Genomic DNA, 14,903 nt, shown 5'->3' on the forward strand with positions numbered 1-14,903 from the left:
AAAAATTCAACAAAATATAATTTAAGAAAATAGAAAAGAATATATATATATATATATATATATATATATATATATATATATATATATATATATATATATATACATACACACACCGAACAAATTCATATAGAGAGAATGAGATATCTTACCAAAACGAAAAAAAGGATAAATTTTGCGTATCATTTTCTCCTTTTGTCCATCCGTTTGAATATGATAAACTTTACCATCTCTGGTGGTGTATGTGATTATGGAAGGCGTGTTTTCTATTTAAAAAAAAATAAAAAGAATATTTATACTCACACACATACACATATCTATATAAATATAAATGTAAAATTATGTTTGTTCGTAATCGATAATCTAAAAAAATACTGAAGCGATTGCCTCGACATTTTGAAATAGCGCTTTTATCTAATCCAAGCATGTTTTTATATATTTAAAATTATAAGATATTACAATATTAAAAAAAAAAAAAAAATTTTTCGACAGCGTTTCTTTTCGGCAACAACTGACCATTTTGAAATGCCGGAAAATAACGATTGTGGTTTTACATGTTTGTAAAAAAAAAATTTTTTACCAATTTTTACAAGAATAAAATAGAAATTGTTACAGTAAATCGTTGTTTTTTTTTTAAATTTTTGTATTTTTATTTATTTTTTTTCCTCGTGAGTTTATTATATTTACATATTTTCTTCAATATTTTCCTTGAGTAGCGTTGTTATGCTTTGATAATCGGCGATGCCCGGCGAAAGCCGACGGTTGATGTCATGTTTCGAGCAAAGCCGAGCGACCAGTTAGTTACGACTGGTTCAAATTCTGCACAAGTACCGGTCGGTTTTTAATGTATGGAAAATCTAGTCGCCGAAAAAAGGGTACTCTGGATAGTAACAAAAAATAAAAATTGCCTCAGTCTAGAAGGATTTCTCCTTCAATGATCAAAGAAAAAAAACGGTGAAATTTAGTTCACCCTCCATTTCTCTTCCCTTCTCTCTCTCTCTTCTTCTGTCTATATCTCTTTCTTGATTCATTTCTTCTCCTCTCTATCTTTCTCTCTATATCACCCTCTCCATCTCTCTTTGAGCCCCTTTATCTCTCTCACTCTTATTTCTTACCGTCTCTCTCTTCGTCTGTTTCTAACTCCTCCTCCCTGTCTATCTCTCAATCTCTGTTTATTCCCCTCTCTTTCTCTATCTATCCATCTCAAATTCCTCATCCTATTTTAGTCACCTAAATTAATTACAGTGAATAAGGCATTGTCCAAACATGAATAAATCCTATTTTAGTCACCTAATTTACTTACTGTGCGGATAGAAGTTATTTGGAAATTACTGCTACTTTGAACAGCACTAGGAGTAATTGATAAAACCTTTCTTATTAAATTGATTTTGGCAGCCATTCGATGACGTTCATTATTATAGTGCCAATAACATGAAATGCAACAATACAAAAATAAAAACTAATAAGAATCAAAGTTGGATATGGCAGCATAACTTTTGTTTTACTAAACGAAAATTGAATATTTTTTTCCCCCAATATAGTTGAGAAGGTGATCTATAAACTGTAATACTTGTTAGAAATTTGATCGAAAAATGAGTGAGCGGTGAAGCTTTAAAGCACTTCTAAATGACTAAAACTGCCACTTAACCATATATTAAAACACTCCGGTGTTTAAATGATAACAAATGCAATATAATTAAAAAAATAAAACATGAAAATATATAACTTTAGCAGCACTGTACCGTAAAATTCATTACAGTTGTGCAATATAAACACCTACCTTTATAAAATGTATGACCGACAAAGCTTTTTGTCCACGGTCCATGCCTATTGTTGATGTAGGCTCTAACTTTTACGATGTACTGCGTATCTGGAGTCAATTTATCCTTGGTAAAATTGAACCCAGAGACTTGAAAGGTTTCTTCTTTCTCAGCAGCTTCTTTGATCATCACTTCATATTTCCAACCATTCCAGAAACCCCTACCTGCAAAATAAATAAATAAATAAATATTAATGATAATAGAAAGAAAAATGCTGCCAGATCTTAGATTTCGCCGTCCCAGCAAACCACATCAAGGTTGGTTGGTTGTTTTTGTTTTACGGCATATCAACCCTTTTCGGGTTATTTAATGCCGAATCCAAAGATTTTGAAGAAAATTTTTTTTTAATAGAATATATTTTTTGTTTTCATGTCGGTTTCTATTCAACCCATAGTTGGGACCCTAACAGGTACTACCACTCCGGGTCAGAGTGGACCTGGGAGCAATGGTAATTAAAAGGTGGCTCCACACTCCCCAAAGCCCACAAGCTGGGTCCCTCACCACTGGATATAGTTTAAGGTCATATCCAGGACCCCCATTGAGGGACTTTTACCCTCTGCAGGGGGGCAGTCGGCGTATTCTAATGCCCTACCGACAGGACCAACCACATCAAGGAGACGAAGAAGCAAAACAAATACACGGAATTGGCCAGAGAGCTGAAAGGGATTTGGAAGATGAAGACAGTTAAGATAACATTAATTATCATAGGAGCACGAAGAACAATCCTGAAAATCTGTGAAAAAAAGAATGGGAGAAACTGGACTTGTTTGTTTATTCTATGCAGTGTTCAACTGCAGCAAGCGGTCCCTGCCATCAACGACGCTAAAATGCTGCCCGTTATGACATCGACCAAAAAAATCGGAGACGAGATCCACCAACAAATGAAGCCAATGTCAAGTTAACCTTAAAAACACCCTAGTGACTCATCGTTGATGTTTTTATTGCCAAAGTGTCTATCATTTGATCGTGTCTAGCATCCGGGGAGTTAGTTGCTTTGCCAGGACATAATAATAGGTCCAAGAAACGTTTTTACACGACAAACAAAGTAACTCTCCCTGGCAAATGGTCGTAGTATATATGGTTTCTAAAAACCAGGAAACACCCTGAGAAAAAAACAAAACAAAACAACCCCCCCCCCCAAAAAAAACACGGACACAACAACCCAAGAAATCAATCACTAGACGAAGTAACTCTCCTCAACAAACAATCGTAGCACATTTGGTTGCTGTTCCCAGTATGAAAAAATCATACCAGAGACGTCTCCACGACAAATCAAGAAACTCTCCCCGGCAAACGATCGTAGCATATATGGTTCCTGAAAACCAGGAAACACCCAGAGAAAAAAAAAAAAAAAAAAAAAAAAGCATTCACGGACACAACAACTCAAGAAATCAACCAACGAAGTAACTCTTCCCAGCAAACGATTGTGTTACACAAGATCGTTTGCTCTACACGTTAACGCATACGTAAACGTATGTACAACGTTAAAATATAGCATTAAAAAATCTCTGAGAGATAGGCACTAAACTGTTTATAGTTATATCATCAAGACATGATTACTAGCTTCACCTTGACACAAGGTCTCAAAGTCAAATTCAGAAAATGGATGCTCGTATTATATCGCTTAATTTGACAAAAGAACATTTGAAATCCTATTCGACACATTTACGAATCAACCATGAGTAATGTTGCTTGATTACAAGTATGTATAAAAGAACGCTTATAGCAATGACGAGAATGTTTAGCGATGAATGTTCTCTTGTATACTCCTCCCTACTCTCGAAAGTGGAGACAGGTGTTCAGAGGTGAAATTGTGCGAAGTAGATAAAAACCAAAAATGAAATTCTTGATGCTTGTCATGACATTATTTCGAGATGATTAACAAGAATCCGTTTTCGATTATGACACTTTAAATACTATCCTCATTACTGGAAACAAATTCTCCTCGCAGAGATTTGACATTCTGGATCAAATAGACTTAAGGAACATCAGATTGAGAAAAAACAACAGCAACAAAAAAAAAACATGACACATTTTCGTATTATTTAGATCCTGTAGACTACTATTCTCAACTAGAGTGCTATTTTCACAACGTTTCAGTCAATGCAACCTCCGACCTTCTTCAGGTGTATCTTTTCGAACTCTGGAATCTGCACAGAATTTCGAACAGAACCCTTTATTTAATCCACGAGGGTAGCATGTTCTCGTTCCGTCAGCCATTACTGGATAGAAGTCCTAAGTAATTTGCAATTGTATTTTGGATGTCGTCTTCAATCTCCAGAGGAGTGTAATTCTACAAAGTATTCTATGCACTGTGCCACAAGATACACCTGAAGTAGGTTGAAAGTTACATCGACTGAAAAATTGTGAAAAATATTTAAAGATTTATAAAGAATCGAAGTCGGAATCGATAATTGTATTAGAATAGGGAACAATATTGGAATCCTCCCATCACTAGTTTATAGTCTTATAGTAACTCAACACTGGCATGTATGCTCGTGTTGCCATGTCAGGTGCAGAATGGGACAATTTCGCTGTGAATGTCGGTGTGAAGCAGGGATGTGTCTTGGCTCCAGTAATTTTCAACCTGTTCCTGGTTGCCGTCACTTTGGTTTTGTGCCGTGACCTCCAACCTTCCGATACCGCTGATGTTCAGTACCGTCTTGATGACAGCCTCTTCAACCTGAAACGTCTTCAGGCCAAGACTAAAATCTCTGAAGAGCTCATCTTCGACTTACAGTATGCCGATGATGATGCATTCCCTAGCGATACCTCCAGCGGACTTCAATGCAGTCTTGAAGTAGTCTCCAACACTTACCACTGAGCTGGACTTAATCTCGCCTTTTCTCCTTTTAGCCGCCTGAATGACCGAATATTCGCCAACCACAATCTCAGGACACATGCAAGGGACACTGTGTCATACCCACCTATACAAGCGTCGCAGTTGTCATAACCACCCTCCTGTACAATTCTGAGACATGGGTTCCGTATCGCCATCATATCAGGCTGCTAGAGTCATTTCACATCAGACGAATACAGCAGATCCTTGGCCTTCATTTGTGGCACAAGGTTTCCCATTCAGAGATTTGCAGGAGAGCTGGAATTGCCCCTTTAGAGTCACTCCTTAGCAGTCGTCAGCTTCGATGGTTGGGCCACATCACCAGGATGCCCTCAAACAGAGTACATCGAAGAATTCTCCTCTGTCAGCTGACTCACGGTAGACGAAACATCGATTTCCCGAAGAAATGTTACATAGACTGCATGGACAGAGACACTTGGCGCTCTACATGTGATAGCGGGATGGCCTTCTTCAACACGAGCATGAGTGAGCAGCTACGGAGCGTCGTACACTGAGACAGCGACGAGCGGCGGCCACTCACCATCAAAACTCAAATCCTGTCTTCCTGTGCTCTATTTATGCAAAGCAGTGTAGATCACGCATCGGGTTTCACAGTCATCAACCGAGTCACAGAGTCAATTAAAAAAAAAAAGAAGAAAATGATGAAGAAGACATCGTCATCCACATAGATGGAGTACCATAACTAAGTAACTGAATCTATGAGGAAAAGACGACTTTGTTTTATTAATGTAGTAGATAGACATTGTCTGGTTCACGTGTGCACTGAGACACTCTGTACTGAATTAATGGTCAAAAAGAAGATCTGTTTGTTCTTTTCAGAAAAATAAAATAAATAACAAAGAGCCAAATGTTGCCTGGGAGCAATAATTAATTTTTGTTTATATATATCTATATATATATATATATATATATATATATATATATATATATATATATATATATATATATATATATATATAATGTAATTCGAAAACAGACGCACAAGTCAACTAGTGAAAATGTCTACAAGCACAATAAAAAAAAGACCCCCCCCCCCAAAAAAAAAAAAACAAGAACAATTTTAACCCTCTTGTGCACTTGGATTTTGAATAACCCAAATAAAGGAATATAGAGAGAGAGGGGGGGGGATTTCCTCCAGTCAAATAAAAACGGTAACAAAACCGAGAAAACTCTTACTTTGCTCTTTTGATGTTTATCTTTATTGTCCAGATTTAGACGCGAGGGAAACGAGTGAACTGAAAATGGACGAAGGTTAATTTTTTCAGATTCATCATGGTTGCACTCAGTCGAGCGGGGATTAAAGAGGGTGGACGAGAGATTAGCGCACAAGATTGGAAAGACTTCTTTTTATTACGTCAACGGTGCAACTACATTAATAGCGAAATTCAGAAAACGAAAAAACTCGGTTAAAAAAAAAAAAAACTGATATCTACTGACATTTTGTGTCAATTTCAACTAAAAGCAATATCTACTTAATTGGCATGCTAAAAGTATTTAAATATTACTGCATTATTTAAAACAACAACAACAACAACAAAAAAAAACGAGTTTTTCATCTATACCATACAAAACTCTCGCCACATTGAACAACACGTGACATAAGGGAAATAACTCAATTATACTAAAAACAAGGAAAATAACTCATATTTATTATTTTTCCTATTAACCACGAGATCAGAGTTAGATACCAGGTCGGTTTCTGTGGGGAAAATCCAGTTCACCTAAAATCGGCACTCTGGATAGGAACAAAAATAAAAATTGTCTCAGTCAAAAAGGATTTCTCCTCTGCTGACCAAGGATAGAAAAGGCTAAGTGCAGCATCAGAATAGATACTGCTCTGTGATTTGGGCCAAGAGCGCATTTTTTTTTTTTTTAATTGTAATAGTTAGACGTTAATTACCTCCCCTTGGAATTATCCGGTGTTTTTTAGCCAATCATTTTATTTTCGTCAAAAAATGTTTTCTTTAATACTTTTTTTCTACCTTATCGTTTTTCGTAATTTTTGGGTGTATTTATAACTGCAACATAACAATTAAGTAGAGTTTATTGATTTGCCTTGAAATTCAATATAAAAAAAATCGAATTTCGCTATTATAGTGTAGTTGCGCCACGTCAACAATAATCTATAATAGGTACATGCAAAATGAATAACCGCTCAAAATATAGAAACATTTTGACCCCGTCCTTTACTTAAAAATTCACCAAACATCAGGAAATTAACCAATTGTAATGCAATTTTCAGTATTTATTGAATAATGATCACGGAATCCGTTATTTTTACTTAAATCTTAGTGGAAATGTATTATTTTGTTTAAACAAAAATGTCTTTACTAAAGTTATGGTTTTTAGTAGTTAAAAAAAGTGAATAAATTTATTTATTTATTTTTTTATGAAAATAAAGCATCGTAAATTGTAACAATAAAAAGAAAAATATTTTTTTCGGGAACATTATAAGAAAAGCCCCAAATTCCGTTTTAACGAAATCGATATAACGCGAAGGAAAATTAATTTCTCGAACTACCGATATTATCATTGAATTAAGCATTATTTATTTAATATTTTAAAACGAAAAAAATGTTTTCTTTGTTTTGCCTTTTTTTTAAGCTTATATTTTCAGCATAATTTAAATACGTAAGATTCTAATATTTTCCTAACCTGAATGAATTTATAATCTTTAGTGTAACATAATTTTTATATGATCTCAATTCTTTTTTTTTTTTAAATAGAAAAAATGTAAAAGCAGGAACATAGAAAATATTTAAATTAAAAAATTATACAAACGTTCACGATAGGAATGTATGAATGCACGGCTGGAAAAAAAAAGTCGATTTTGCACTCCCTACCACCCTCCAAATACCTGACGTTATTTTCAGACTGCCTTTTGACTTCCTGAAATTTTAGGCTTCCGTAGAATCCATACTTAGACGACTTCGTTTTGTATTGTTGAGCCAAGCCATAATCTCTTGCTTCTGGAGGCTAATTAACCCATTTTTGTTTTTCACTAGCAAAGTGTTGTTTTTTTAAATTCAATATCTTAGTAATTAACTTTACTAATTATCTTTGAAATAATTACTGTCACTTGGATGTAAGGGGCAGCTTAGCGGGACCATGCCCACAGGAGCACTATGTAAGGAGTTGAGCAGCGAGATATCTGTTTACATTACATTTAAATTTCTGCATGTTAGTACGGTCAGGGAAGCAGGAAATCGAGTGTGAGGGGTGATTCCAAAGCCTAAAAGTTCGAGGAAAGAAACTATTAGAGTTGAAAGCTTTCCAGCATCTACGGATCTCTACAGTGAAGGGATGGGATTTTGCTGCTTGTTGGGTGAGTCAGAAGGACGAGTGTTACATGTTTGTCAGAGCACATTCTATTGAAGTACTTGTTAAACAGACACAGGGATGCAACATTCCGTGGATGAGACTAGGGTTGAAGCTTAGTTGATAATGCGAGACCTATTAGTGTGGAGACTCTTTTTGGCCGCCTGTCTAAGAGGGAGAAACTAGTGAAAGATGCACAAGCCCAGATGTCGCATCAATGCTTAATCCATGGACGGAAACTGAATTTGGAAAAAAAATCTTTCACTAATTTTATAACGTGACTTTTTTCTTTTCTTTTATCCTCTTCTTTCTATACTAATTAATACATCTGTTTTCCTGTCTTTTTTTTTCTTTTTAAAACTTTCCAGTCTGAGACACGTTTTCTTTTTTTTTTTTTCTCTTCTTATTTAATTTTTTTAAACCTCACTGATGGAGATGCTATTTTACACGAATATGAATATTAGTGCGAATACTAGCGAAGCATAATTCTTAATCCGTTATTTTTGACAGATGGTTTATACTTGTGTAGGAATAGAACAGATTAAAAAGAAATGGTTTCATTAAATGTAGGTCAATCAATGAAAAATCTGACCAATCAGCGTTAAGCAAGTGGGCGGAGCTTGAGTTTACGTTTTCTATCTGGATAATAAATGTGAACATTAAAAAAAAAAAATGATGGTGGTGGGAGGAGTGAGGCTAAGGAGAGAGAGAGGGGGGGCAATAATACAATCTTTACTTGAAATGTCACGTGTCATGGGTCAGTCACTACCTTAGCTGTAACTAATTTCAGAAGGACACCGAGACGCTGACCTTTCAAGCTTTTTTGATTCCTTTCTTTTTGACATTCTGCATCTCTAATTTGGGGATTGAGGATTTTCACACTGGGTTTCTTTCGCCTCGCTGAGTGGGCCAAGCATTGCTCACATCCCCACCTCTCTTCAAACCGACTTCCATCTTTTAGAACCCTACCCACGCCCACCTCTCGTCCTATCCTCCATGACAATCGCTTCATCCTTACATTTGTTCCTAATTATTTCTGGTTGTTCATCCTCTCCAACACAAAATCTTTGCCTAGTTTCTGATTTCCGTGAACCCCCCCCCTTTTTTTCAAATCTACTTTTCTTTTTTAACTATTTTAAACTAAAGTTTTAAAACAACACTCCTCTTTAGAGCCTGTCCTTGTGCCATGGGCTACGTATTGCCTTTGGTAATTTTTCCAGTGAAACATTTTAAAAGCGATTTAGATTTCCTTTCGACTCCCTACATAATAAAGAAAAAAGAATTTCTTTAACAACACGGACTGAAAAACCTGGGTATGCCAAGTTCGAATCCATCTACTTCCACAGAAACATTTTTATCAAAACCACACCTTCCACACGATGAGAGACCTGAAGGCTAGGTATGCAGTTCAACAAGTCAAAGTAAAAGAAAAACAAAGAGACGTAAGTCGTGTAGTAGCATATACTTGTGGCTTGTGCTGTTTCTTATTTTATTTTTCTAAGGCACACACACATTAAAAAAAAACTTAAAATGTATAAATTCATTTGCACCGGGATTACAGCATTCGCCCACATCAAACCTCTTGGGTCAAAAAGCAGGACGTGTGAGAAATGGCCGATATATTTGAAAGCACTTTTTTTTTCTTTGTCAAAAATATGAATTTTTGACCAATCAGGGCTCGACTTAAAAAAACTTATTTTTTGCACGCCTCTGGGAGCCTCTAAAGAAATATAAAAGGTAACAAGAGCGTCTCTCGTCAGAGAGGGACATCAGACATGAGCAGAAAGACAAATCGCTAATCGAACGCTTGTCAAGCGAATTCAGTAGCTGAAAAGACATGAAATGAATTTTTTCGTACATCAAAGAAAATTGTTTGACTCTCTTTCTCTCACTTCGCCACGACACGTAGTCGGGCGTTTTCTCTCCCGCTCTCAAGTCTTCATCTTCTTCCTTTCCTTCTGTCATACAGACTGCCACCTTTGCGTACACAAAAAAATAATTTCTTTTCTTTTAACTAAAATAAACGAAAGTTTAATTTACATTACTGGCTAGTGTATTTCTTTATTTGTTCCAGGGGACTTATGCAACTCCCCATTAGGTTTAAGATTTTGAACATGTTTTTTTTTTTTTTTTTCATAACAACATTGTTGATTGGTTGTAGCACTTAACTTCCTTTCTGGCTTGCCTAATCAAAGACCATCACTCAGGCGAATTGACCACGTGACTGAGTTTATAAAAGGTTAACCCCACTGCAATACTCCCTCTTTCTTCCCGACTCTCGCCTGACAACACACTCTTCTTTGGGGTGCAACTGTGCCCTAGCCAACAAGAAGACAAACAAGCCAACATGACTATCGCCACACACAGAGTTCAAAACGTGCATACAAGAATTCTTACATTTTCCTACAGGACACCTGAAGTAGGCCAAAAGTTACATCGACTAAAACATTGTGAAAAATGTTTAAAGATTTATAAAGAATCAAAATCGGAATTGGTAATTGTATCAGAATTGGGAACAATATTGGAATCGTCCCATTACTAGTTTTTATAGTCTTATAGTAACTCAACACTGGCACGCATGCTCGTGTTGCCATGTCAGGTGCAGAATCGGATACTTTCGCCGTGAATGCCGGTGTGAAGCAGGGATGCGTCTTGGCTCCAGTCATTTTCAACCTGTTCCTGGTTGCCGTCAATTTGGTTTCGCGCCATGATCTTCAACCATCTGATGCCGTTGCTGTCCAGTACCATCTTGATGGCAGCCTCCTCAACCTGAAACGTCTTCAGACCAAGACTAAAACCTCTGAAAAGCTCATCTTCGACTTTCAGTATGCCGATGACGCTGCATTCCCTAGCGATACCTCCAGCGGACTTCAAATGCAGTCTTGAAGTAGTCTTCAACATCTACCACCAAGAAGACGGAAATACTGCCAAACGTGTCCCCAACTGATGCGCCCATATTCACCGTCAACGGTATCTCTCTAAAGAATATCAGCAGCGTCAAGTACTTTGGCTTGACTCTCTCATTCCCCTGCGATCCTAGCAATGAAGTTCAGCGCCGCCTTAAGCTCGCCTCTTCTGCTTTTGGCCGCCTGAATGATCGAGTGATCTGCCACACACGGACTTCAAAACGTGCATACATGACCTCTTACGTCTTCCTACACGACTCTTACCTTTCGTGATGCACGCTTCAACACGCTTTCATGAACTCTCTCCTGCGACAATTCTGTCTAATCTTTCATCTACACACATAAACTCCTTCCAATATCAACTTCTTTTTCATACAAGTCATACCAACGAAGATAACCAATAAAATTGTTATTAAATGTTTAAATAAGACTTTTTTTTAATTCTACAGCCGACATGGCATGACATCACGAACATCGAGGCTAAACGAAAGCAACAACAAAAAAATCATGGTCAGTCAGTGTCTATGAATCAGGCGAGACATATCGCTAATAATACTGTAATACTTGAAAGAAAAACTTTTTAATGTTTGGTTTCATTTTTTACTTGATTTTTCGGATTATGCATGACAACAACAGACCCAGGTTTATTTATTTGTGATCCTATTACGGAGATAGCGTTTATTTATCTCATATATATATATAAATAACAGTGCTCCATCACCCACATTTTTATACTAATAAGTCACTGCTTATCAAGGACTAGGGGCCACTCGAGGATGGGGGTTAAGGTTAGGTGGTGATCACTCCCACAAAACAGTGGGTAGAATGATCAGAAGATCAGTTAAAAGGATATGATTTTCCAAGAAGGCGATTCGGCACGTAGTTGTTTACATTAGACTCTAAGATGATTATGCTGTAGCAGGTTTAAAAACAGACTTCTGATATCTTGTTGTGTAGATAGGATACTCTAAGAAAGAAACTTAGTTTATGAAAAAAGTTTGTTTGGTTTTCAGCACAGATATAAAGAAAGGAAAGTTCGTCGCCGTGGTTGTAGTTTGACGAGTTTTTACTGTGAATGGAGTTCAATCGAGCACCTACCATAAACATACAGTAGACAGAGGCTAGCAACATTTTTATGTGTGAAAGAGGCCGTAGAGAATTGTCAGATGTTTACAATAAAGAATGCCAATCAATGTTTGCTTCAAGGACCTATAACTCGGAAACCAAGCGTTTCAAGGCCTAGCTATATTATCTATATAAATAAAACACTAGTTGTATACGTGTGTGTATGTCTGTGTGTAAATATATTTAACCGATAAACTCTTAAACTATTGGTTATATAACACATTATGTAGAAAGTTATATAGAAAGCCCCAAAGTTAAATACGGTATAATCACGCTGACATATTAATTCTCATTAGATCATCGAAGTTAAGCAAAGTTGAGCCAGGTCAGTTCTTAAATGGGTGACCATTTTGGAATACCAAGTGCTGTATGTGTTCTCCACTTATCTGGACATTGTTTTCAGTCGTCCATGACTTCTCTTTGCCATTGAAATCAAGCAGTGTTGATTCAGGAGAGGTGTGGTCGTAGATTATAGAAGTTTTGCCTCACAGTTACACATGCAGGGGATATCCGTTGTCTCTCAAGTCTGAACGACGACCATGAAATCTCGAAGCACCCTGTATAATATACTCATAACGTTTCTAAGCACCCTGAACCAAGCACCATGAAATTTCCAAGCACCCTGTATAATATACTCATAACGTTTGATAATAATTGCTATTTTTAGTTAGAGTACGATCGCCTGGTCCCAAATTGCAAACCTCTGGTAGAAACCAATAGAAACCGGATAGAAATCTGATTTTATTCCTGCAGAGAAGCCATACTTCAGCTGATCTTTGCGATCATAATGAAACGAATTGGGATATAAACGGCCTTCCATTGCAGCAACACAAATAGAAATATGAATGAACTTCTTGTTGTGTTCGTTCGATATAAAAAGAGAAAGAAATCAACAAGATTTAGGTCTTTCTTGAGTCGAGCGACGCACGAGGGAAATACTTTAATGAAAATGGAGAAATAAAGTATTGATTAATGGTAGACAGAGAAGCCAACGGATCCAGTAAAATGTGGGTGGATGATGGTTGCAATGAATGCCTCAAAAGATTCATTCATCTGGCTGAGAGATGATTACTTCGCTCTAAGAAAATAATCACAAATGAATTTGAGGTTGTAACTTTTATTGTTTGTATTTTAATGTTTCAATTTTATTTTGTTTGAATTTTGTAGTTGAAATTTTATTTTGTTGAAATTTTATTTTGTTGAAATTTTATTTTGCTGAAATTTTATTTTGCTGAAATTTTATTTTGCTGAAATTTTATTTTGCTGAAATTTTATTGTTTAACTTTCATTGATTTAATTTTATTTTGTTTAAATTTCATTGCTTAAATTTAATTTTGTTTACATTATTATTTTGTTTTAATTTTATTGCGTCTGATTTATTGACTTCATCGATTTGCAATTTGGAAATTATTATTATCGGATATTTAAACCTCATTCAGAAACAAAAACAAAAATTGTCTACCTTGATGAATCATTTTAAGTCTAAATTTTCAGAGAAAATTGTCATAAAAGGGAAGAGAAATAGAGGGGAAAACAGGAAGAAGGGAATAAAAACAAAGGGAATAAAACCCAGTCACATAGTAAGGAAAAAGTAAGGCGATCAGACTCTAGTAATTTGGCAGTAATTATCATTTTCTTGTAAAAAAAAAAATTCTTTTAAAAAGAACTCATATCTGTATAGTTTATAATCATTAAGTCTACAGAGGTATAGAAATTATACTTATATTCCATTCTCAGTAAGTCACACTCACCATACCATTTGACGATTCTAAAATTTTTTGAGACATTCTCTTTGTTAACAAAACAATCTGTATATATATATATATATATATATATATACATATATATATACATATATATATACACACAAATATATATACTTATATAAACACAAATATATATGCGCAAATACATATATAAGTACACATATACACACATACGTTAAAATACAGATATATATACACAAATGTATATAGGTATATATACATACACGCATATATATGTACACACACACATACATGCGTGTATATATATATACCTATATACATATGTATATATATATATCTGTATTTTAACGTATGTGTGTATATCTGTACATATATATGTATTTGAACATATATATTTGTGTTTATATAAGTATATATATTTGTGTGTGTCTATATATATATATACATACACACACAAATATATATATATATAAACACAAATATATATGTGCCAATACATATATATGTACACATATACACACATACGTTAAAATACAGATATATATACTCAAATGTATATAGGTATATATACATACACGCATATATATGTACACACACACACACACATATATACATACATATATATGTATGTATATATATATATTTCGTATATATATACATTTCATATATATATATATACATTATATATACATATATACACATATTTTACATATATATACATATTTTAAATATATATATACATAAATATTCATATTTTATATACATATATATATATATACATATTTTATACATACATATTTTATATATACATATACATATTTTATATATATATATATTTTATATATAAAAATATACATATTTTATATATAGACATATTTTGTATATATACATATACATATTTTATACATACAAATATATGCACATTTTGTATATATACACAAAGATATTTTGTATATATACATATACATATTTTATATACATACATATTTTATATATATATATATATACACATTTTTTATATATACATACATATATACATACATATATGTACACATTGTATATATATATATATATATATGTATACACATTGTATGTATATATAAACACATTATATATACATATACATACATATATGTATACACATTGTATA

At 34.5% G+C, this 14,903-nt stretch overlaps 1 protein-coding gene across 3 annotated transcripts in view; it reads right to left on the reverse strand.

The window, feature by feature from the left end:
- LOC145239826 (proto-oncogene tyrosine-protein kinase ROS-like) overlaps positions 1-14,903 on the reverse strand; it is a 682,889-nt gene that overhangs the window by 152,233 nt on the left and 515,753 nt on the right. For all 3 annotated transcript variants that reach the window (XM_080103360.1, XM_080103359.1, XM_080103361.1), the window contains exons 15-16: positions 1,778-1,981; positions 150-263 (exon numbers count right to left, since the gene is read on the reverse strand). In XM_080103360.1, coding sequence (XP_079959486.1) covers positions 150-263; positions 1,778-1,981 — 318 coding nt within the window. The remainder of the gene's footprint in view (positions 1-149; positions 264-1,777; positions 1,982-14,903) is intronic.

This window comes from Euprymna scolopes, chromosome 19, assembly GCF_053919585.1.
Source record: "Euprymna scolopes isolate OS-2025 chromosome 19, ASM5391958v1, whole genome shotgun sequence".
In the NCBI taxonomy this organism is placed as follows: Eukaryota; Metazoa; Mollusca; class Cephalopoda; order Sepiida; family Sepiolidae; genus Euprymna; species Euprymna scolopes.